The 25684-nt window shown below is 37.9% G+C and overlaps 1 protein-coding gene across 3 annotated transcripts in view; it reads right to left on the reverse strand.

Moving 5' to 3' along the window:
• CCDC169 (coiled-coil domain containing 169) overlaps positions 1 to 25684 on the reverse strand; it is a 47112-nt gene that overhangs the window by 16095 nt on the left and 5333 nt on the right. For all 3 annotated transcript variants that reach the window (XM_042953573.1, XM_042953645.1, XM_042953722.1), the window contains exons 3-5: positions 20182 to 20292; positions 20060 to 20100; positions 165 to 263 (exon numbers count right to left, since the gene is read on the reverse strand). In XM_042953573.1, the coding sequence (XP_042809507.1) occupies positions 165 to 263; positions 20060 to 20100; positions 20182 to 20292 (251 nt within the window). The remainder of the gene's footprint in view (positions 1 to 164; positions 264 to 20059; positions 20101 to 20181; positions 20293 to 25684) is intronic.

The raw sequence follows: 25684 nt of genomic DNA on the forward strand, positions 1-25684 counted from the left end.
AGCAAGACTATTACTAAGTCAAGTTTATGTCTCTATGTTTTTTTAAAATAGTGTAGGAAATAGTTTTGTAAGTATTTTGTGATAATAATATAGTAGGTTTGTAGATAGCATACTAAAAATCATGGCAGTTACAAAGAAATTTCTAGTATAGAATAAAAACAAACCTTTGATTCTTGTTCCAGTCTCAGTGCATAGTCTTTCACTTGATTTTTAAGCCTCCTTTTCTCTTTTTCTAGCTGTTTAAGTAATATATTTAAGGATTCCTGAAAGTATAAATAGTAAATCTTTACATTTACTCATGTTCTAAATAATAATACATTTCAGTGACAAATGCCTTCTACCCCATAACGTTCTGTGATTTCAAATTCTATAGTATATACCTTTTAAGTAATAGTAACAACTACAATATTTTTGAATCCTAACAATATGCCAAGTCAGTACTTGTGCTAAGTGCTTTCCACAGATTATTTCAGTTAATCCTTACAACAGCCATAGAGACGGCTAATATATTTATTTCCATTTTACTGTTAAGAAAATCACATCTGATAGATGTTAAATAACTGGTCCAAAGACACGCAGCTAATAAGTGGTGAAGCTGTTATTAGAACCCAGGTAGTCTGGGGTGCCTGGCTGGCTCAGTCAGTGGAGCATGTGACTCTTGATCTTGAGCCCCCCGTTGGGTGTAGAGATTACTTAAAAATAAAATTTTTAGGGGCACCTGGGTGGCTCAGTCGGCTAAGCATCCAACTTGGGCGCAGGTCATGATCTCACAGTCTGTGAGTTCGAGCCCCGCGTCGGGCTCTGTGCTGACAGCTCAGAGCCTGCGGCCTGTTTCAGATTCTGTGTCTCCCTCTCTCTCTGCCCCCTCCCCTGCTCATGCTCTGTCTCTCTGTCTCTCTCTCTCAAAAATAAATAAACATTAAATAAATAAATAAATAAATAAATAAATAAATAAATAAATAAATAAAAAATCTTTGGGGGAAAAAAAAAGAACCCAGGTAATCTGACTCCAAAAGCCACACATGCTAAACAATTATTATGTATATATCCATATGATTGATACCAGCATAACAATAGTAGAGAGGAAGAACAGACAATGTAGTTGATGGCCAGAAGAACTGAGAGAATACTGCAGAGTAGGACAGTTCTGGAAGCTAAGACTTCAATCCAGATACAGTTCATCACAAATAGCTGGAGCTGAGTAGAGGTTTAGCCAAGTGCCAGAGCAATAATGCATTATACCAAGTTGAATTAAAAGTTTAATCCCTAAACTAATAACTAATCATTTGCAGTAACCCCAATTATTTCTCGTATTCTTACACATTAATGTTTTTAAAAAAATCTCCAAATCGAATTCTATATAACCCTTGTTGGTCATGATCTAGGTCACTGAATTTATTAAAACATTTAAAGAAAAAAAAAAAAAAAAAACCAGAAGCAGCTGATTTAAAGCTCCACAAGGTGAAACTGAGATATTTTAGAGCTCATATCTTCCTGCTGAAAAATAGTTAATTCTGTAAAAACTTTACTAATTCTCTCCTAGATACTTGTTATAATTATTAGGATTTTAAAAATTGTATCAATAGGATAATTAGGTCAGCTGAGACCAGGAAAGTTCTTGTCTCTAAAAATAACACCACTGATAAAACAAATCCCTTGGTTGTGACAATTCTCCACTATGCATATTTGATTACCATTAAAACATAACTGGGTGATATTTCTCAGGCACGCATTATTTGTCTTTGAAAATTATACACTGGCATCATAAACGGCTTTCAGTCCACCTTCTCCAAATACAAACTTGCTCCAGAAGAAGCTCCATGAAAGTCCCACAAATTTAAGAGGCTAAACTGATTTATCTTAAGGAAACTATACCCTAATGAAATAAGCCACTGCTCAAGTATGAAGAGTTTTTAAACCAATAGTCAGAGACTGATGGAAGTAGTGCAAAATACTGCTGCACAGACCTTTGCTCCAAGGATTCCAAGCTTAGCCCACCATAGTAATATGGTTCAGTTAATATCATTTGTTAAATACACTTTTATAAAGGTAAAAGATAATCTAACTCTTTTTAATATTGTTTCAATGGGAAAATGCACTCTAAGTTCTTTTTATTTTATTTTATTTATTTATTTTGAGAGAGAGAGAGAGTGTGTCAGTCAGCAGGGGAGTGGCAGAAAGAGAGGGAGAGAGAGAATCCCAAGCAGGTTCCACACTGTCATCACAGAACCCGATGTGGGGGCCTGAACTCACAAACCATGAGATCATGACCTGAGTGAAAAGCATGAGTCAGACTCTCACCTGACTGAGCCACCCAGGTGCCTCACACTCTAAGTTCTAAAAGAAGTTATCTTATTGATAAACTACTGGGATACAAATTATTTTTATATTAATGTTGACCTGAATGAGACATGACCTAGAACTCTAGAAGCTTATACAAGAAATGTACATATGCAACAGGTAAAATTCAAGGCAATATATGATGAAATGCCAAAATGTGAAGCACAGACAATAAATGTCTCACAAGTTTTTTTAAAGAGGCCAATCAACACGGACTAGAGAGAGCATTCAGGATCCCCCAAAAGAGAAGGATTTGGATGGGGAAAAAAAAGGGGAGCTATATATTGATCAAAGACTTGAGTCAAAATGATTATTTAGTGGTAACAACAGAGGTGAAGCAAAGTATTTGAGAAATAAATAAGAGGTAAGGTAAGATAATTAAGGAAAGCCCTGGTTATAGAAGACTTAGATTGCCAGGCTCAGGAAGCTAAACACAGGGGGCTATTGGAAGGTATTAAACAAGTGGCAAAATGAAAGCAGGGGGGTAGGAATACTAACCAAGTGGCAGTTTCTATGACAGAAGGAGTTTCTATGTTATTTATTGATGTGGATTTGCAGTTCTAAGCTTTGAAGCTTAAATATTTTTAATACACTTTCTTTGTGTTAGACTATATCGCACTACTACTCCTATCCTGACTAAATTCTTTGTCTTGTTACCTAATATTACAATTCATTCATTTATTCAAAAAATATTCATCAAGCACCTCCTATGTTCCAGACGTTGTGCTAAGGATACCACAGTGAGATTTACAAACCCAGATCCTGACCTCATGAAGCTGAGTCTTATATGGTTCACCTTGGTGAATGTTACATGTAAGCATAAGAAGAAACTGTATTCTGTCATTGGATGGAATATTCTATAAATGTCAATCGATTGAGTTGATTGCTGTTCAGGTCAACTATGTCTCTATTGACTTTTCTCCCTTTTTGATCTATCAATTACTGACAGGGTGGGTGTTACTTTAATAGTGAGTGGATATGCCTATTTTTCCTCCATTAATTCATCAAAATCACCATGTAAGTGTTCCTACCAGTTTCCAGCAGCCTCTGTTCCAAGGAAGCAGATGTCATTAGTAACTATCTGGATTTGTCTGTTTATACAGATTTCAGGATGGGAGTTTGCCCTGCAAACTCAGTTCACTAATGAGTCAAGAACAGTGATTGGGTGTGTTGAACAGTGTGAACAATGATTCACCTTTTTTTTGTTGTAACGACAGCACTATGCATATTGGAGCTGAAGCCAGAAGTCGCAAACTGTTCTCGATCCTCTTTTCTAATTGGAACAAAAAGAATGCATTCTCGAAATCGGTGGCTGCACACCCTACACTGAAGGCTGACTAGTGTGCTCCAGCAGGGATACCACATCTGGCAAAGCAGCTGCAGTTGGGGCTACCAATTGGTTAAGCCTGCAGTGGCCTATAGTCTTTCTCTAAAATTCATCCAGTTTTTGCAGGGGCCAGACTAGCAACTTAAATAGAGCAATGATAGGCACTAGGACCCTTCCATCTTTTAGGTTTTTAATTGTGGCACTAATCACTGCTCTTTTCCCCAGGATAAGAAATTGTGTTTGCTTTACAATTTTGACCTTGGGTGGGAGAGGGACAGTTTCTAAAGTTTCCATGTGTTTTTTCCCATTGTGATAGCTTTTACTCCAGAGATGAAGGCCCAGTAAGGGGGTTAACTTCAATTGTCAAGTATATCTGTTCCAATTATACACTCCGGGACTGGGAAAATGATCACCATGGGAGCAGGGGAGTTTATGAACACATGGGGCCCAGTGTGATTTGGACTGTAGGCATTTGGGGAATCAATGTCAACTTGGACTTCAAAATGTCTGGTCGTTTCCTTTCTCACAGTGTACCGTCACCCACACAGGTGGTCAGAGGCCCTTTTGGGCGAAAACTGGAGATACTGTCAAGATATATACTTGGACCAACATAGGGTCCTTTCTGCTAGGAATCTACCCACCTCTTTGGTCAATGATTTCTGAAACTGAAAATTGGTTCAGATCTGGCAAATGAGCAAAGAATTGTGCTTTCTACTGGGTTAACTGTCCTCAGCCTCTTGCTCCTCCATTCTTTTGCTTAATTTTTAAATGTTTATTTATTTTAAGAGACAGAGAGAGGGAGTGGGGATGGAAAGGGAGGGGCAGAGAGAGAGGGAAAGAGAGAGAATCCCAAGCAGGCTCCGTCCTATCAGCACGGAGCCCAATGCGGAGCTCGAACCCATGAACCATGAGATCATGACCTGAGCTGAAATCAAAAGACAGACACTCAACTGACTGAGCCACCCAGGTGCCCCTCTTTTTTTTATAGATGTTTAACAGCACCCTCATTAATTGGCCCAGCTGCCAGAAGAGGAGGTGAGAGCAACTCCTGAGGGGAGAACCTGTTGCCTTGTTGGAGAGAGGACTATATAGCATCTTCTAAGACAGTGAGGTTTCTAGCCCTTACTAGAGGTAGAGGTGGGTCACCTCTGCCTGCCCAGAGGGTGCAGCTGTAGTTGTTAAGTCAACATCCTCAGGGGCATCCATCCAGATGTCCTATCATACTTTTCAGGACCCCTGATTATTCCTATCAGGACCCTGCCCTTTGCATAACACATGTGCATGGACTGACTATCTGAATACCTCTGGAGCTCTGCAACTCACAATCAGGTCTTCAGCCCTACTGTTTTACTGTGTCTGCCCTTCTACTACTCGTATAGAAGGCCTCTTTAGAGACTACCACCAAGACTCTCTGCTTTTCACTCCTAGATATTAGTGCTTATCAACTATTCTCAGTCTCATTTATCCTTACACAGGGTGTCAATACAAGTTAAAAATAACCCCCTATTGTCCAAATATGAAATCTTTCACAATATTCCCCTCTGCCATAAAATTTCCCAAGGTCACCATTAGTGAAGTCTTTAGCAGTTGAACTGCCACTCTGAGCCATCTATTGGTGCCACATCTACCAGCCAGGACAGCATCTTCTGCCTGCCACATGGTAAGAGAGCCAGGCCCATGTCCCCACCTCACCTCCTATTTTCTTGCATCACTCCTAGAACCTCTAGCTGTAGACTTGGTCTTCAGACACCAAGATGGGATTAAATGTGAAATGATTCTGTTATCAGAAATATCTGCCTGAGAGGAAATAGGGAAGGAGCAGGAGAAGGCTGGGAAAGCAATGCAAAAAACTGATTACAATGCAAGTCTGAGCCCTAGTGAAGGAAAAAGGAAAAGAAGGTTAGGTGGAAGTGGAAACATCCTAGGTTGGCATGCAGCCTAAGCAAAACCATCAAGGAATCCTTAAGCCAAGTCACTGACAATGGAGTCCCATTTCTCAGGAATAGGTTTGCTTTAGTATCCCCACTGCACTGATTATGGGCATGGAGCAGCCCATAGGAGGTATGATCTTGATGCAAAAGTACTGATGGATTTTGAAGCCTAATACCTGGGGTCCTCAGTCAATTAACCCCCCTGTCATGGAAAGTCCGTAAGGTACATTCTCTGGGTAACCACATTAAAAGTCTTTTCTTAAGGACATTTTAGTTTTTCAACTGAAGAATTGTCCAGTCTCCTACCTTATGAGGTTTAATCTTAGCCACTGGTTTTCTGGGGGACAAGAGCTAAGAGTTCCATTATTCAGACCATGTATTTTTAATTTCCTCATTCTTAGACCTCTATTTCACTCTCATCTTCCTCTGTGCCTGAAGGCCCCAAATCTAGAGGTTCTGCAGCTTAATTTCTCCAGAAAATAGACTCCTGACTGAAGGAGAGCATCCTGACTGTGCGGGGTGACAAAGGGGTCCCAGTGGCCAACTGCTTTATGTCTATATGTCCTGTCAAGTCAGTGACTACTCTTCCAGCTGAGGATCTTCCAAAATTTGTTTAAATTTCTCACCTGCTGAGATCTCCTTCTCTATTCTTCTTATCCATTCACTTCAATTATAAACTATCATTTCTCTGCTAATAAATATCACATCCAAATCTAAGAGTCCTATGTGTCTATTCTTAACACTTGCTTGACATTTCAAGTTCAATTTTACCAAAACCAACTTTACACAACTTTACACAACTTATATCCCAATAAAAACGCTTTAATGGTACCAGGAATAGTTTTCCAATTTCACATGATATATTTAGATTTGGTTAAGTGGGAGTAGTCTAGAAATTTTGCACATGGGAAGAAGACTATGGGTTTGTGAGAAAGGGCCATGTAAGAGTGAATATGCCAAACAATGAACTGTAGTAGTCATTAAATTTTTTTCCTAACAGAGCTTAGGTCTGAGAGCCTACTACATATACTATCTCCCTTCTTAATTTTACAACCAAAATAATCTTGATTACAATGGAAGCCATTCCAATTAAGCACATTTTTTAAAACAACTATACTAGTATTACTTCAATAATAGCTCTTCAATAATTTTATACTCAAACACTATGAATTCTAAAATAGATTTTATTTGAGATGCTAGCCACAAAGTGTCTTGTTTTCCTGGTTCACCTTAGGACTGTTCCCACAAGCAGAATTCCTGGGACCCATCACATTCTCCTTCCCTGACCCTGTTTCCTACAGTTGAGTTTTAGATGCTCTATACTTTGAAATTACGCCATAACTCAGGAAAGTAGGATGGTTCATTGGGGCAATCTCATGGGAATAAGACAAGCACAAAAATAAACTGTCTCAATTAATGGAATATATTATATCAACAGACTAAAAACAATCATGTAATCATCTCAACAGTTGCAGAAAAAGCATTTGACAAATCCAACACCTACTTATACTAAAAACTCTCAGTGAACTAGGAATACAGGGGAACTTCCTCAATTTCACAAAGAATATCTTTAAAAAAAAAACAAAACTATAGTAACATACTTAATAGTAAGAATCTTGAAGCTTTCCCACTAAGATCAGATGGTATAAAGGATGTGCCTTCTCGTCACCTGTTGCAACATCACACTGAAAGTCCTTGCTAATACAATAAGGCAAGAAAGGGAAATAAAAATCTGTACTGATTGGGAAGGAAGATAAAAATACTATCTTCATTTGCAGATAACATGATAATTTATGTATAATATCCAAAATAATCAACAATAATAACAAATGAAACTCTGGAACTAAAAGTGATTATAGCAAGGTTGCAGGATACCAGGTTAATATAAAAAAATCAATTGTTTTCCTATATCCAGGCAATGAACAAGTAGAATTTGAAACTAAAAACACAATAGTATTTATGTTAGCACCCCCACAAATGAAATACTTAAGCATAAATTTAACAAAATATAATGTGTAAGATCTGGATAAGGAAAACTACAAGACTATGATGAACAAAATCAAAGAACTTAATAAATGAAAACATGTTCATGGCTGGGAAGACTCAATATTGTCAGATGTCCATTCTTCCCAACTCAATCTACAGATTTAGTGCAATCCCAATAAAAACTCCAGCATATTATTTTATGGATATTGATGAACTGATTCTAAAGTTTATAGGAGAAGCAAAAGCCCAAATGGCCAATTCAGCATTGAAAAAGAAGAACAAAACTGGAGGACTGATGTTTACCAACTTCAAGACTTACCAAAAAGAAATCAAGACTGGTATTAGCAAAACGACAGAACAAATAAAAAGCCTGGTCTACAGCCTTAGCACCCTGAAAGCGCCCAATCTCATCTGATCTCAGAAGCTAAGCAGGGTCAGGCCTGGGTAGTACTTGGATGGGAGAAAGCCTAGAAATAGACCACCCAGGACAAATAGATCCTATTTCAATTGACTTTTGACAAAGGAACAAAGGCAATACCATGGAGCAAAGATAGTCTTTTCAACAAATGGTGTCAGAACAACTAGACATCCACATGCAAAATAAAAAAGAATATAGACATCTTACATGCTTCACAAAAGTTAACCCAAAGTGGATCACAGACCTAAATGTAAAATGCAAAACTATAAAACTCCTAGAAGATGACATAGGAGAAAACCTAGATGACCTAGAGAAAAGGTATGGTGATACCTTTTGAGAAACAACACTAAAGACACTATTCATGAAAGAAATAATAAATAAGCTGGTCTTCATTAAAATTGAAAACTTGTGCTCTGTGAAAGACAATGCCAAGAGAATTCTAAGACAAGTCACAGACTGCAAAAGACACATCTGTTAATGAACTGTTATCTAAAATACACAAGGAACTCTTAAAACTCAACAACAAACGACCTGATTTAAAACTGGGCAAACGGGGCACCTGAGCGGCTGAGTCGGTTAAGTGTCTGACTCTTAGTTTCGGCTCAGGTCATGATCTCATGGTTTGTGGGTTCAAAGCCCCACATTGGGTTCCATGCTAACAGTGTGGAGTCTGCCTAGGATTCTTTCTCTCTCCTTCTCTATGTCCCTCCTCCACTCTCTCTCACTCTCTCTCAAAATAAATAAACGTTTTTTTAAAAAAAAATGGGCAAAAGATCTTAAATACTTCATCAAAGAAGATACACAGATGAAAAATAAGCATATGAAAAAATGTTCCATGTCATACAGCATCAGGGAAATGCAAATTAAAACAACAAAATATCACTACTCATCAATTAGTATGGCTAAAATCAACAACACTGAAGACACCAAATGCTGATGAGGATGTGGAGAAACAGAAACTCTCATATATTGCTGGTGGGAATGCAAAACGGCACAGCCACTTTAGCAGATAGTCTGGCAGTTTCTTATAAAACTAAACATACTCTTAACATACGATCCAGTGATTGCACTTCTTGGTATTTACCCAAAGGAGTTGAAACTTATGTCCCTACAAAATCCTTCATATGGATGTTTACAGAAGCTTTATTCATAGCTGCCAAAACTTGGAAGCAACCAACATGCCCTTCAGTAGATGGATGGATATATGAACTGTGGTACATCCAGACAAGGAAATATTATTCAGCATTAAAACCAATGGGCTTTCAAGCCATGAAAAAACATGGAGGAATCTTAAATGCATATTACTAAGTAAAAGAAGCCAATGTGAGAAGACTAGATACTGTATCATTCCAACTATATGACATTCTGGAAAAGGCCAAACTATGAAGACAATAAAAAGATCAGGGGTTGCCAGTGATTGGGAGTTAAGAGTGGGGAGAAATAAGTGGAGCACAAAGGATTTTTAGGGCAGTGAATATAATCTGTATGATACTACAAGGATGGATATATGTTGTTATACATTTTCCAAACCCATAGAATGTACAAAACCAAGAGTAAACCCTAAGGTAAACTATGGACTTTGGGTGATTATGATGAGTCAATGTAGGATCATTCCAGTAGTAATGTTGATAATGGGGAGGCTATGCATGTGTAGAGTTAGGGAGTATGTGGAAAATCTCTGTGCCTTCCTCCCAATTTTGTTAAGAACCTAAAACTGATTTTTTAAAAAAAAGTACTAATTAGAAGTGCCTAGGTGGCGTGACCAGTAGAATGTCTGACTCTTGATTTCAGCTCAGGTCATAATCCCAGGGTTGTGGGATTGAGCCCCGTGTTGGGCTCTGTGCTAAGCATGGAGCCTGATTAGAAGCCCCTCCCTCTCCCTCTGCCCCTCTGCTCCACTTGCTCTCTCTCTAAAATAAAAATAATAAATAAATAAATAAATAAATAAATAAATAAATAAATTTAAAGTATTAATTAATTTTAAAAAATCGTTCTGGAGAGAAAACAAGGACACATTCTGGATTTTGTAAAAACTATTAGGCATTAAATACTCTGGACCATTAAAAGCAAGTTATTTGTAATTATTCATTTATAAAATTATTATACACATCAGAAATCCTTTAAAATTATAAAATTATATTCCAATAACTTTAAGGCTTATTCTAGATTTGGCTTCTTTATTTTGACTCCAAAATGAACTATTTTTAAAAATTATTTTATCAAAGGCATACTCTCTCATCCCAGCACTTATAATTTATTAGAAGACCTATAACTTAACGTTCTTGATCTTCCTAAGGAGCTCTTTTTATCTGATTATATAATGAATGGTCACATACTAGAAAACTACAGCCTGCAAAGACATACTAAAGCTATAGCCAAATTGAAGACTCCACTGGAAATTAACCAAAAATAAATCACATATACAAAAATTAATTCTTCTCTTATCATGGAAGAGCTGTTTTGTTTCTGATACTAATGAGTTCTTAATCTTTCACCTATTTCCTCAGAAATGAGAAAAGGTCACTTTCTAATAGTACATTGAAACAACAGGGTAAAAATAAGAAACTTCAGCATACTTTTACATACCTGAAATCAAATATACTTACTTGGTTTTTTTTAAGTCCCTTTCTTCTATCTCAAGTCAAAAGGAAGTTCTATTAGCCACCTATTTTTTAAGCAATGGTAGTTGCTATACTATACTAAGGAACACATAAAAACTACAAAAAAAAAAAATAACTCTATTGAATGCTTACAAGAGAAAAATATGAGAATACAATTAAATCACAGCTCCTAGATATGTAGTACTTTTCAATGAAGGCAATTGCAGCAGTGAGTGGATGCAGCCTTCTGTGTGCTTAAGTACCAAGTGCCCCCTTGTGGACAACATTGTTATTAGATTATATATAAAATTTGTGTAACTTGTTTTGTGATTTGAGGCTACACCTGTCTCCAAATTGACACATGATCTTTGGGGAGAGCACAAACTTGGTGATATCTGGGACAGAATACATCAGGAAGCAGTCTAAGATGGATTCTACAGATCTACCACCAGCCAGATGCCTAGTGGGAACTCCACCTCTCGCTTTGTTTATATCACATTCTTGAGAATCCAAGATCCCTTCAGTAATCCTTTCACTATATGGCTGATATATCACTTTAAATACAAATATATTTAGAGATTTCAGTAGTGCTTTTGCTTCATTACTATCAATTCCCAGTTATTAGGCTCTAAAATATGTATTTATGGCTTTAAAAACAGAATTTCTAACAATGTTCTGAATGTGGAAATGACCAGAATGAGCCCAGTAGGAGCATGACTGGATGCTTCAGTGAGGTAATAGCTCTCAGGAAGGTCCAAACGGGGCTGTATGTTTGTCCAGGACCCCATGAAGCAGTGTAACTAAAAGAAGAATCTGAATCACAATAAAGGGAATCACGTTCAGGAAAACGGTATGGGGCATCAGGATGAACAAAAGAGTAGCACGATGATTAAGGACATTGGAAGTCGGCATGTGGAACATAAACAGACCAAAATAGAGAATGATATGAAGGGAGAGTCTTGTTTCTTTGAAGGATCAAGTACATGATGAAGAGACTAGTCCAGCTGTTTGAAGGAATTTGTAAGACTTAAAACCATCTCTTCCTTCAAGCCTCTCCTGTTAATAAGCAGGACTAGGAGAGGGGTTTTGTGGTTTGTCCTAAGGAAAGCTGAAACATACAGGAAGGGAAACTAGATAAATATCCAAAAATTAACATTTCAAGAAGTCAACTGACCAAAGGATTAACTTGCAAAGAGGCCAATTCACCTAGGATTCTAAATTTACCAAGTCATCAAAAATTTGCTTTTAGTAGCATCTTCCATACATATGAACTTATGACCTAAACATATTCTTTTTCTGAATATATTTTCAATGATGATACTAAATGTAAACCATTTTCATAAGTTTTAGTTTCTAACTAATTGAACATTCTTTAAAATGTTACTAAGGTTATTTTCATAAGAATGTATTCAAAGATTTAGATTTCAGCAAATTAATTTCCTATGACTTGATATTCTACAAATTAATCAAGAGTCTTCCAGAGAACATTTAATGTGAAACTCAACATTTTCCTAAATAATATTTCTCTGTTTCCATACTTTCTCCTCCATGTCTCCCATCAGCACATAGCCTTGTTGGCTTTAGGAGCAGGATCTTCTGTGCTATATCCATCCGACTGGCAGAGTGTTTGCTCTGGTGAGAGGTTTCCCGTAAGGGTCCAAGCTGTCTGCATGTACTGAGAAACAAGGGAATGCACTGATGGGAAAAAGAAGCAGAGAGAAATAGAAGTGCTATGGTTTGAATGACTGTGACCTCCCCCAATTCATGTGTTGAAATCCTAATGCCTCATATGATGGCACTTTGGGAGATGCTCAGGTCATGAGGGTGGGGCTCTCATTAATAGGATAATGCTCTTATAAAAGAGACCCCACAGAGCTCCCAAGCCCCTTCCCACCATGTGAGGACACAGCTAGAAGGAGCCATCTCTGAACCAGAAACTGCTGTTACCAAACACCATATTTGCTGGTGTCTTGATCCTGGACTTCCAGCCTCCAGAACTGTGAGAAGTAAATCTCTGTTGTTTTTAAGCCACACAGTCTGTGGTATTCTTTTATAGCAGCCTAAACAGACTATAAGATAGGGGGTCATCAATTTTATGACTGCTAATGAATCAAGGAACAGGACTTCCACCATGCAATAGAGTTGACCACAGGGATACGATAGAACTTTTTGATAAAGACTTTATAGTAACTTTTCCCAAGAGAGACTACCCTGTAACTCTTTCTCTGAGGGACACATATCCCCTAAATCTGTTGTTGTTGTTGTTGTTGTTGTTGTACTCAAAACATTACTGGGGAACTACCTATGGGGCTATCTACCAGGAGCCATAAAGTTCTGATAAAGAGTTCAGCTGAATTCTCAGCTTTGTATTCTAACTGGAGATTAATGAGGAAGCCTAGAGTGCCAAGTCAGAACCTGAAAAATAGCTATTGCTCATCAGAGACAACACAGCCTAATTATCATTAACTTTCAGTCATTTGGAATGCTTAAGATAGATTCTAGTCTGCTAGTGAGTGAATGGATACAGATCTTTGCTCAATACACCAGGAAATTCTTGGAGGGAACATTAGGTAAGCACTAGGTTCTTCTGGTGGATGCAAATAGAAGAGGTTAGAAAATGTCCACTCAGCAACCCCCAAAGAAGTAAAAATTCTGTGCTTTTTCTTAGATCCCTGAAGAGCTCCCTGCTTTCTGGACAGGTACTAAGGAGCCATAGAATTCTACTATAGTTTTAGGAAGATACCAGAAGATTCACAACCTCTGTAACAGCACAGCTGAATAAGTGAAAACATATGGCACAACTTACCCTTGCCCTTATTTTCTTGAAATGTACTAAGGTTAATTTCACAACAGACTTTGTTCTAATGAAACTTAGAGTTCCCTCTAAAGTTCCTGTTATCAAGGGAAGGGAAGAAAGGAACTAACACTTTATTGAGAGAAGTGCTTACGGTGTCAGGTATTATGCTATTGGCTTTATATATAACTCTAATAATACTTATGACAAACTTGCAAGAGGGCTTAATTAACTCCATTTTACAGATGAGGCAATTAAGCCTCAGAGAAATGAAATAATTTCCTTAGTGTCCCATAGTCTGAATTTGAATCAGGGCAGTCTAATTCTAAAAGCCATGTTTCTGGGTAAAGTGGGTTACACTGACTCCAACTGTCTCACCCCTGCTTTTTCACTACACTCATTTTCTGTCAGTATCCTATCTTGTCATTAGCATTTGCTTACCTTCTTTCCCCTTTGAATCAATAATGTGCTGGAACTTCGGACCATGTGCTTTGTCCTACCCTGCACCTGAAATTTCGTGGAGAACATTCTTCTGCTAAACATTCATTAAAACCTTCTTCTCCCTTCACTTCTGTAATGCCACCCTTTTCCAGCTCTCCCTTCTCCCTTTCTCCATAGTTTTCCTTGTCAGTTATCTTCACTGAATTGCCTCCTCAGCTAAAACCTTAAGTGTTAGTATTCCCTAAGATTCCATCCTCAATCCTACTTTTCAGACCATGTATTTCTTTCTGAACAATCTCATACTTTCATGACTTCAAATGACACTGATGACTCCATGATCTCTCTTTACGGAAAGACAACTTTCCATGGTCTAAAGTCATGTCCAGATGTTTACTGACCACTATCATATATGTAACATACACAACACTAAACTCAATTCCTAACACTCCACCTAGTTCTGATTCCTACAGTGTTGGTTCACTGTAGTCATTGTTCAAGCGAGAGCCCTTAATCATCCTCCAGTCCTCTCCCAGTCTCACCCCAGCATCCAAGAACTCATGAAATCCACATTCCTAAATATCTCTTAAATCTGTCACGTTGGCTCCATCCCCATATACTACTGCCCAAGTTGAACAACTCACCCTCCCTCACCTGGACTGCTACAAAAGTATCCCAACTGGTTTCCCTGCCTCAAATCTCACTGACCCTGGGAAAGCCTTTCTCCATGGGGGTAAAAGGCTTTTAAAATCTATATTAAATACTTCAAAAGCTTCCCATCACATATAAAAAGGTTCACACGTATACAAAATCCTGTGTTATCGAGGGCCTGCTTATATTTCCAGTCGTATCTCCCATCACCTCTTGTATTTATTCCAGACCTACTGAACTAACTGTAGGCCTGAGATGTCTTTAGATTGATTCAGAGGGATTCTATCATTCTTTGAAAATATGCATATATCATGATCTAAAAATTTCACTCTATGTACGCTAGAGCAGTGATTCTCAAACTTTGGTGTATATCTGAATTATCTGGAGTTAATAAAGAACTCAGAAATGGCAAGCTGGTTGAAGGATAGGGCTGGCCTTTGTATTTTTATGAAGTTTCCTATGTGATTCTGTTACCTACCAAAGTTTGAGGACCACTGACCTAAAGCAAGGGCCAGAAAACTATAGCCTGAAGACCAAGTCCAGCCATAGCCTGCTTTTGTAAGTCAAGATTTGTTAGAATAAAACCCTACCTATTCATTTAGTTATTGTCTACAGCTCCTTTCACACTATAACGGCAGCAGCAAACAGAGATCATATGGCCTGCAAAGCTGAGAATATCATCTAGCCCTCTGTAGAAAAGTTAGCCAACTCTAGAGGAACACTTTACACTAGAAGACATGTATTAAGCATGTTCCCTGTGGCAATGTTTGTCATAGTGATATTTTGAAAAATCCACAATGTACATAAATAGGGGAACAAATGAAGATATATAGATATAAAGTGGAATACTATGTAGCAAACAAAATTTATCAGATCCTTATGTATTAACATGGACAGAATTTTAAAAAGAATTTTAAAAAGGCATGTGTGCAACATGATATTTTTATATGAATTTTTAGATACAATATCTGTAGAAAGGTATTTAAAAATAAATTGGAATGATGTATACCAAATCCATGATAGTACTGTCCTATAAAGAGGAAGCAAAGGGAGAGAGACAGGGAGAGAAACAAAAGGGTCCTCGACTCTATAGATTGTTTTCATTAAAATACTGAAATCAAAAAGTGACAAAAACTAAAGAGTTACAAATACTAGAATATATTGGTTGTCAGATTATCCTCTGTGAGTTTTATTCTATTCAAAATTAAAACCACAAATAACCTAACATATTCAAATATAGGGAAAAAGAATTGAATATTAATAATCCAATGCAATGGAAAATAACGTAGCTTTCAAAAATATACAGGAAGAAAATATAACATAAGAAAATCATTGGTTTAATTGTCCATGACTACTACAGGATACAAAATTATCCACAAAACAAGGTTGAAATTCCAAAATATATATTTTAGAAATGCTTTCCTTATATTCTGGTTTCTTTTCGAATAAATCTTTTACCTTTTACTAAAAAAAAAGTATGTCCTTATTTTTTTCCTTTTTTGGGGTTCATTTATTTACTGGGTTGTAATTTTTATTTTTTTAATGTTTATTTTTGAGAGAGAGAGAGACAAAGCACAAATGGGGGAGGGGCAGAGACACACACACACACACACACACACACACACACACACACACACAGAATCCAAAGCAGGCTCAAGGCTCCAAGCTGTCAGCACAGAGCCAAACGCCGGCCTGAGCACAAGAACCATGAGATGATGTCCTGAGCTGAAGGTGGACGCTTAACCGACTGAGCCACCCAGGCGCCCCGGGCTGTAATTTTTAATCAATATACATGCATGCAAAACTTTTAAAAAAGAGGCCAACAGTAGATATGTTTGACTTAATACTTATCTTTGTCTTTTATTTTCTGAATAATATTAAATGAATGCATACTACTTTAAAATGAATGGTATTCATTGAAAATGATCTTGTATGGCACATAGAGCTAATTGTATAACTGATACACATTCTCCCCTTCTTCCTACTACCATGCTCAGTAAAACACTAAATTTCTCAGTCTTCCTTCAAGATACAGGAGGCCACATGATGCAGTTCTAACCAATGAGATGTAAGGGGAGATGTTGGATGCAGCACGTTGGAAAATACTTTGAAAGAAAACAGACTTGACTGGCCTTCACCTTTGCCCTTTTCCCTTCATCTACTTCTTTCTTTGAAAGAGAAGGTAAAGCAGGTGAGAAAGTGAAGCAGCCATCTTGTGACCATGCTGGACAAAAACCACTCATTAAAGGACCGAGTGGAGAGTCAAGAGTCTGGAGGAGCCATTATACCAACCCCAACTGCATCCCTCTAACACTTCCTGTTACATGAGAAAACAAAACGAAACACCTTACTGGTTTAAGCCTTTCTTTTACACGCAACCAAATGTAACCCTTTACTGAAATATCTTGCTAAAATTAAATTCTAACAAATTATACTGCTGAAAGGCACTTTAAAGATTACCTAATCTATATAGTACCTGCGGGTGAGAAAAATAATCTTCAAAAAGGTTGAGGGCTTGACCATTCTGTATCAGAACAAGGACCAGAACTTCATTCTCACTTAAGTGAATATTTTTTCTAGAATACTAAAATCAAGTCCACTTTTATGACCCAGTTTGTAAATTACTTACTTAATATTTTATATATTTTTTTCTAAATGATAACATTTTTTTAAATGACATATATACTGGTCATAAATTAGTATTCACCCCTGTTTTGCCCATACACAAACTTGCAATTTGAAGTTAGTCAAAATTGGTATTCAAACTGACATCAGTTTCTTACGTATGTCTGTATAGGTTACTCCTAAAGACTAAAAATCTACAACAAAGATTAAGAATCAGTAAATTTATAAAAAGTGTTTCATTTCATATTCTATCCCCGCCCAAAAAACAATTTAAACCCTTTTCTCCAATTATCAACCTAATAGGAAACCAAAAATGTCTGCATTTCATAGAGCATATATCTGAATTTCATAAATAGTGTTTTTATATAAAGAATAAGACTTAATATATTCTCTTTTAACCTTGAATAAAAGATTTTGTCATTGGATATCAGATTCTTGGATCCCGATGCTTTTTGCTCAGTAGTTGGCTACTTCTATCACCAGCTCCTTGGCTAGACTCCTAATCTGCTGCTGTTCAGACAAACTCCTCCCAGATTCCATGTGTAAGAAAACCTAAATACTCATGCATGCAGGGTATCTGCCCCCAAAATAGAGAGAACCAGCTCCTCAAGAGCTGCACTTTCATTATCTTTCCTTTCTGCTTGGTACATGGCCCTACTCTTGGTTCTTCTAAAATGTCTTCAGTCCTTTACTGAAAAGAAATAAAATTATCTGTCTCCAGAGCTAAACCTCTTAGAAGACCATATTTTTTTCAAGATTAACACAAACTCATCAAAGAGAAGAAATGTATTTTTTGTCAACATGAGTATGTTATGGAGTCTGAGGCACCAGTCAGAAAGCCAATCAAATGCTTCTTGGGTTGCTCTAGAGTACTGCACCATGGCACAGCAGCTCCTGTGGCCACTCTCCATAAGGCTGGAGATACCCAATTTCTTTTTTTTTTTTTTAATTTTTTTTTTCAACGTTTTTTTAAATTTATTTTTGGGACAGAGAGAGACAGAGCATGAACGGGGGAGGGGCAGAGAGAGAGGGAGACACAGAATCGGAAACAGGCTTCAGGCTCCGAGCCATCAGCCCAGAGCCCGACGCGGGGCACGAACCCACGGACCGCGAGATCGTGACCTGGCTGAAGTCGGATGCCTAACCGACTGCGCCACCAGGCGCCCCGATACCCAATTTCTTAAGCTAGTACTGAGGATAAGTTATCAAGAAACAGGGAGCCAGAATATTTTATATTCTATATTCTATAGGTAGAATTAAAATTCTATCTACAGTTAAGAAAGACAAGGCTTAAAATAGCCCTTGCAGCAATTTCTAAATACCACAAGATGGGGATATGACTCTATGGTAGGGGGAAAAAAATGTTATGTTCCTGACTTTCCAAGCCATAGTAATAAAGGTATTTCTGGGTTGAAAATAACGGAGGTGTACAAATTAGATTATTTCTTTCCTGAATCATTATTTTAAAAAATACAAGATTTTTCTGTATTTTTCACTAAAGGTCTGCAGTTATTCAAAGAGCAATCTCCATAAATGCTCTGGTCCCCAGGACCTCTGTGAATATAGCAGTCAGTTTAGTGCTCTATGTACCACTATTAAAAAACATGTTACTTCTGGTAAGTGGTATAGAACGGCTGTTGGCATAGTATGGTGTAGTCAAATGGGCATAAGTTTTTTTTAGAGGAAGAGAATTGACCTCCACATTTCCAGACTGTGTGATTTTGATCAAATCACTTAGTCATTTTTCTTGTTTTTGTTTTGAGAGATAGAAGAGAGGGCGGCAGGAGAGGGGCAGAGGGAGAGGGGCAGAGGGAGAGGGGCAGAGGGAGAGGGGCAGAGGGAGAGGGGCAGAGGAGGAGGAGAGAGAGAGAGAGAGAGAGAGAGAGAGAGAGAGAGAGAGAATCTTACGCTGGCTCCACACTTAGCATGGAGCCTGATGCAGGGCTGGATCCCATGACCCTGGGATCATGGCCCGAGCTGAAATCAAGAGTTGGACACTCAAATGACTAAGCCACCCAGGTGCCCCTCACTTAGTCATTTTAAGCTTAGTGTCACAGGTATTAAAAGGAATAATATTAAATTTTATCTCATGGAGTTATAATCCTGCCAATTTAGGTGAGTATTATATTTTCATTTTCATATTAGGTACCCTTGATTTTTAATAATATTTCCATGTTTTTCTGAATATTCCTTAAGTAAAAATGCAGCATGAGTCATAAAGAAAAGGCTATTTCCAAGCATGCTCTAGACCCAGCAAAAGTCATGCATCAGATCTTCTCTACATCTTAAAGGATAAACATTTAAATCAATGAAAAACAAATAAATGTTCTTTGTAAAATATAAAACATATGAATTTAAGTAATTTATCAGGAGGAAAGGATGTCATTAGGGCCGCCCAAAGAAAAAATAGGTAGATAAGCTCAATGAGGTTTCTTTCATGTTATAGGGTAATTTTGTGGGTTCTCTGTTGGATTTTATATATATATATATATATATATATATATATATATATACACACACACACATATAGTGTGTGTGTGTGTGTGTGTGAATGTGAATATATATGTGTGTATATCTATACATGTGTATATGTATATTCCAGAGGAAGTGGAATGCAAATGTTTTTACGTAGGTAAAGATTTGTATTTCTGTGTTTAATAGGCTCTTTTAGGTTACAGAATAAACACACTTGTGTTTCCACCCAGCCTGATTATTGAAATTCTTTTTCTTCCATTTTGGTTGTACCTGCAACCCTGCCCAGCTTTATAAGGTGGACATTAAGTTGAAGATTTTGCTACAGAACTCCTTATTTCCTAGGAACAGTTCCAATGAACAAAATACTTTATTTGTAACTTGATACAGTCTTTAAATGTTTGGGAGGATCTATTTTTTTAAAAAGTACATAATTTCTTTCCTTCAATTATTCTTATTTAACCAGCTTTTACTCACCATTGGCATTTTTTCATAGACACGGATAAAAGACAATCTATCTACAACAAAGCAAATATGAACAATTAATATTCTATCACTTTTAAATCAACTTAAAAACATATATATAGTTGCTTCTGTACCTGAAGGATTCCCACAAATTTTTTTCATTTTCTCTTCTAGAGAAACAATTTGCTTTTCTAATTGATCATTCAGTTCAAGTTGTGTCTCATAACGAACTTTCCATTCACCACCTGAGTGAAAAAGAGGGGAAAATCAAGATCACTTTGCCACCTCTCATTTATTCATTACACCACCATTAATTGGCTCAATCTTACTGTACTTCACTTTGTTAGCAATATAGACGAACTAGAGTGGCTAATTTTTTTTTAATGTTTTAATTTATTTTTGAGAGAGAAAGACAGAGCATGAGCAGGAGAGGGGCAGAGAGAGGGGAGACACAGAATCTGAAGCAGGCTCCAGGCTCTGAGCTGTCAGCACACAGCTGGATGCAGGGCTTGAACTCACAAACCATGAGATCATGACCTGAGCTGAAGTCAGACACTTAACCAAATGAGCCACCCAGGTGCCCCTGATTAAATTACTTAAAAAAAATATTTTACATCCTTCTTATAAACCTGAACTGCAATTCATAGATATTATAATCTACCAACACATCTAAGTCAATATAACAACTTAATTCTAATATAATATAAAGACAGGTAATATTTTTTTAAGATTTGGGGGTTTTCATTTTGTTTATTTTTTATTATTTTTTTAACTGTTTCTTTAATTTTGAGAAAGAGAGCGCACGAGCAAGGAAGGGGCAGAGAGAGAGGGAGACACAGAATCTGAAGCAGGCTCCAGGCTCTGAGCTGTCACTCAGCTTGAGCAGAGCTTGAGCTTGTGAACCACAAGATCATGACCTGAGCCAAAGTCGGACACTTAACCAACTGAGCCACCCAGGTGCCCCTAGAGTGAACTAATTTTTAAGTATGCATTTCTCTGTTATGTAGGATCTTTCAGATTGCAGACAGTAGATTCACAGTCGGATTACCACCCAGCCAGACTTCACTAGGACTAATGTGATTCCTGGTCTTCTCACTCCCTAACCCCTTTGTCCTTTAGTTCCTCATGTATCTTTATACAGAATTCTATTAGAGGGACTATCAGGAAAATGTTTCTTTCATAGGAACTTGAAATATCCATACATAACAGCATAAATAATACTGACCCTCCATCCAATGTCATGTTCATTTTCTTTCCTTTGCAAACAAATTCTGAAGACTGTTTGCTATGTATAAAGTACACAACGCCTTACATGTATTAAGTAACTATTCCTCATTTTAAAAAACTTAGTTACCTATTATACAGATGAAGAAACCAAGGGTCAGAGATGTCAAACAACATTCTTAAGATGACAAAGCTAACAGATGAGGGAACTGGGTTTTATCTGACTTGAAAGTGTACCCTCTTTTTTGGAGAGAGAGCAAGCAAGCGGGGGAGGGGTAGAGGGAGAGAGAATCCTAAGCAGGCTCCACATCCAGGACAGATCCCGACGTGGAGCTTGATCTCATGACCATGAGATTATGACCTGGGCCAAAATCAAGAGTCAGACACTTAACCGACTGAGCCACTCAGGTACCCCAAAAGTGTATCTTGTTAATTGCTATGCAAATACATGTAGCTGCCTATTCAGGCATCTTCTCTTGTCTGTAAACAGGTTTCTTTCACCAAACCCCTTTGGCTATTAAGGCCAAAACATTTGTCTTATTGCTACAGGAGAGGAGGAGAATACAGCCTAGAATTTAAACATCTTTGGTCGGCTTCAGGGCCCAAAGCTAATTTTATTTTATCTTGAAAGTCACACTTTATATAGAGAAAAAAAAGATAGCTTGCTTCTAAACTTTAAATGCGCTTTACATTTATGAGGCGATTTCTGCTCCATAATAGTTGACAGAGGAGTCTAAGCAGAAAGAGTAGTAGCACATACTACTGGCCTCAACTTTCTCAACGCAGCCACACATGTCTCCCTTAGCCCCCTCATCTCTAGCAAATCACCCTCCCAAACTGAAGTTGAAAGTCATTAGTCCAAATGCATTAGGGAACAAGAAAAGAGAAGCCTGAAGAGAAGCCTGAAAGAGAAGAGAGACTGAACATTTATCCAAAAGATACCAGAGTCCAAATAGATGGAGTTATCTGTATAACCGACTAGCTGAAGTCTCCCTTTGTTGGGACCCCTTTTCCCACCATGGGAATGGGGACTTCAGAGCAAAATCAGAACAGTTACTGAAACATTAAGAACGTAAGTCATTCTGAACACATCTGACTATAGTTTATAAATGTTTGCCTCCACTTTAAAAATATTACTGATCTAGAGATCCTCAAATGCAAGTAAACCTAATAGTATACTATCATGTATTAATGTTAATAAGCGCAACGCCTTGGAGGTAATGATGTCAATGTTCACATCCCCCAGTGTGGTGAACTGACCTCAAACATACACACGCAAATGTGTAACTCCTTCAGTGTATACAGACGGCTCTGCATTGTAGGGGACAAAAGACAAAGAGTAAGCATACTGACTGTTGAATTAAAGGAGAAAATTGTAAAACTGTAGTGTCTATTAAAAAAGGAGAAAAAATAGTCTTGATGCTACTGTAGTAGGGTCACATTGGGACTTTCATGGGACCTTGACCCTGTTGCCTTAGTGGGCCTCTTCCTCCATTAAAAAAAAATATTAAAAATTCTATTTTACTACTATGTTGGTATAAAGACAAACATAATTCAGACTGGATCATATTCATTTTTTTCTTCTGATTTTAAAATAAAATATCTCATTGGCCTCTAAAAGTAACATCAAGGGACCTTAATAATGTCCCGACTGTGCCTAATGGATAAGTCAGCCAGAGCAGATATGAAAGCAAGCTTGGCTAATTCTAGGTCAACTTCTTAATAGAGTACAAATTAATCTGTTCAGAGCAAAGAATACACTGTTCTTAAGCTGTCTAGACTATTGGGTAATCACTGGGACTGATGTCCAGAGTTAATTTGGAATAACCTTTGTTTGATATTTTTGCAATGAGTTCATATCTAAATCTAATCTATCCTGCCTGCATTAATTACTGCCACTTTGCCAAAGTTGACCTGAGAGTGTATTCATTGCTGTTTTGATCTTGCTATGAGGAAGAAGACACAGAAAACAGGAGAATCTATTTTAGAAAAATCTTAAGATGTATAAACTAACTGAGCCCAACTGATCAGTTTCTGTTGTTGAACTGACAGGAAAAGACAAGACAGATCTATCAAACAGTTAAATAAAACATTGATTTGTTCCAGGTAAATTATGTCCCTAACCCTGGGAAGATAATGTGTACATTATTAATAATTCATTAATTAACAATTAATCAATTAACATTCAAGTGCATAAAAATGAGGACTATATAACTTACCAAAACCTGCAGCCATCACTGATTTACATGGCTAATACAAAAATGTGTTATAATTTCTGATTCCTTAACAAGTGGATGGAGGCCCACAAAACTGGAGATTAATAAAATTGTTTACTTTTCACAAAACAGCATTGGCTCCCACAAATCACATCAACTTCCTACTTATCAAGTATTTCCTTTTTTGAAAAAGGACCACACTGATTATTTCTTTCCCTACCACACTTTCTTCTGTGATAACCCAAAAGTACCCAAAATATTAAGGTTTACAATTTTTGCATAATTCTTTATCCATCTTTACTTATTTAAAAAAAAAATTTTAATGTTTATTCATTTTTGAGAGAGATAGAGAGAGATAGAGGGCGAGCGAGGGAGGGGTAGAGAGAGGGAGACACAGAATCTGATGTAGGCTCCAGGCTCTGATCTGTCAGCACAGAGCCCAATGTGGGGCTTGAACTCACGAACCAGTAGATCATGACCTAAGCCGAAGTCAGACGCTCAAGCCACTGAGCCACCCAGGCGCCCCATCCATCTTTAAAATGCAATAATGTTTAAAGTATGTTTTCAGGGGCGCCTGGGTGGCTCAGTCAGTTAAGCGTCCGACTTCAGCTCAGGTCACGATCTCGCGGTCTGTGGGTTCGAGCCCCGCATCAGGCTCTGGGCTGATGGCTCGGAGCCTGGAGCCTGTTTCCGATTCTGTGTCTCCCTCTCTCTCTGCCCCTCCCCTGTTCATGCTCTGTCTCTCTCTGTCTCAAAAATAAATAAACGTTAAAAAAATAAATACTTAAATAAATAAATAAAGTATGTTTTCAACAGGGAAGAAGAGTGGCAGTAAAAAATAGCAAGTTTTTCAGGGTGTTTGAGTGGCTCAGTCGGTTGAGTGTCCAACTCTTGATTTCAGCTCAGGTCATGATCCTGGGGTCATGGGATCGAGCCCTGTGTCGGGCTCTGCACTGAGTCTGCAGCGTGTTTGAGATTCTCCCTCACTCCCTCTCTTCCTCTCTCTTTCACTCTGTCCTTCTCTCCCACTCTCTCTCTCTCTCAAAAATATTTTAGATTAAAAAAAAAATACAATTTAAAAAAATAGCAAGTTTTTTTTAATAGTCTTGATACTAAGGGAAGTTAAGAGACATCTGAAACTAACCCAAATAAGAGATGTAGTGCTATCTTTGAGACAGCCACAATAAACTCGACATCAAAATAGACGCTTCCTGATCTTGAGCACAACAGCAGCCAATGTATCAAGGCCTACAATACACTTACTTTTTTTTTCCAACGTTTTTTATTTATTTTTGGGACAGAGAGAGACAGAGCATGAACGGGGGAGGGGCAGAGAGAGAGGGAGACACAGAATCGGAAACAGGCTCCAGGCTCCGAGCCATCAGCCCAGAGCCTGACGCGGGGCTCGAACTCACGGACCGCGAGATCGTGACCTGGCTGAAGTCGGACGCTTAACCGACTGCGCCACCCAGGCGCCCCGCCTACAATACACTTATAATACACCAGTATTTAAAATACAGACTGGGGCGCCTAGGTGGCTCAGTCAGTTGGGTGTCCAACTTTGGCTTAGGTCATGAGTTCAAGCCCCATGTCAGGCTGTGTGCTGAGAGCTCAGAGCCTGGAGACTGCTTTGGATTCTGTGTCTCCCTCTCTCTCTGTCCCACCCCCACTCCCTCTCTGTCTCTCTCCCCCCTGCCTCAAAAATAAACATTAAAAAAATAAAATACAGACGATGAGGGGCACCTGGGTGGCTCAGTCGGTTAAGCCTCTGTCTTCAGCTCAAGTCATGATCTCATGGTTCATAAGTTCAAGCCCCTCACTGAGCTCTCTGCTGTCAGCACAGAGCCTGCTTTGGATCCCCTGTCTCCCTCTCTTTCTGCCCCTCCCCTGCTTGCGCTCTCTCTCTCTCTCTCTCTCTCTCTCTCTCTCTCTCAATTAATTAATTAAAAATACAAAAATAAAATAAAATACAGACTATGAGGATAAAAATTTAGCAGAAACATTTGTGTCTCTTGGTGGAAAAATATCCTGAGTAATACTCCTTCAGTAACTCTAAAAACAAACAAAAAATAAGCACTAATTTGTAAAGGAAAAATAAAATTGCTTTGCAATCTCAAAGAGGGATCTTGTCTAGGATCAGTACAAGAAAAAGCAAAATCAAACCAAAAATGGAAACATTCTAGAAGTTTGATTCATG

The sequence above is a fragment of the Panthera leo genome, chromosome A1 (genome assembly GCF_018350215.1).
Source record: "Panthera leo isolate Ple1 chromosome A1, P.leo_Ple1_pat1.1, whole genome shotgun sequence".
NCBI classification, from domain to species: domain Eukaryota; kingdom Metazoa; phylum Chordata; class Mammalia; order Carnivora; family Felidae; genus Panthera; species Panthera leo.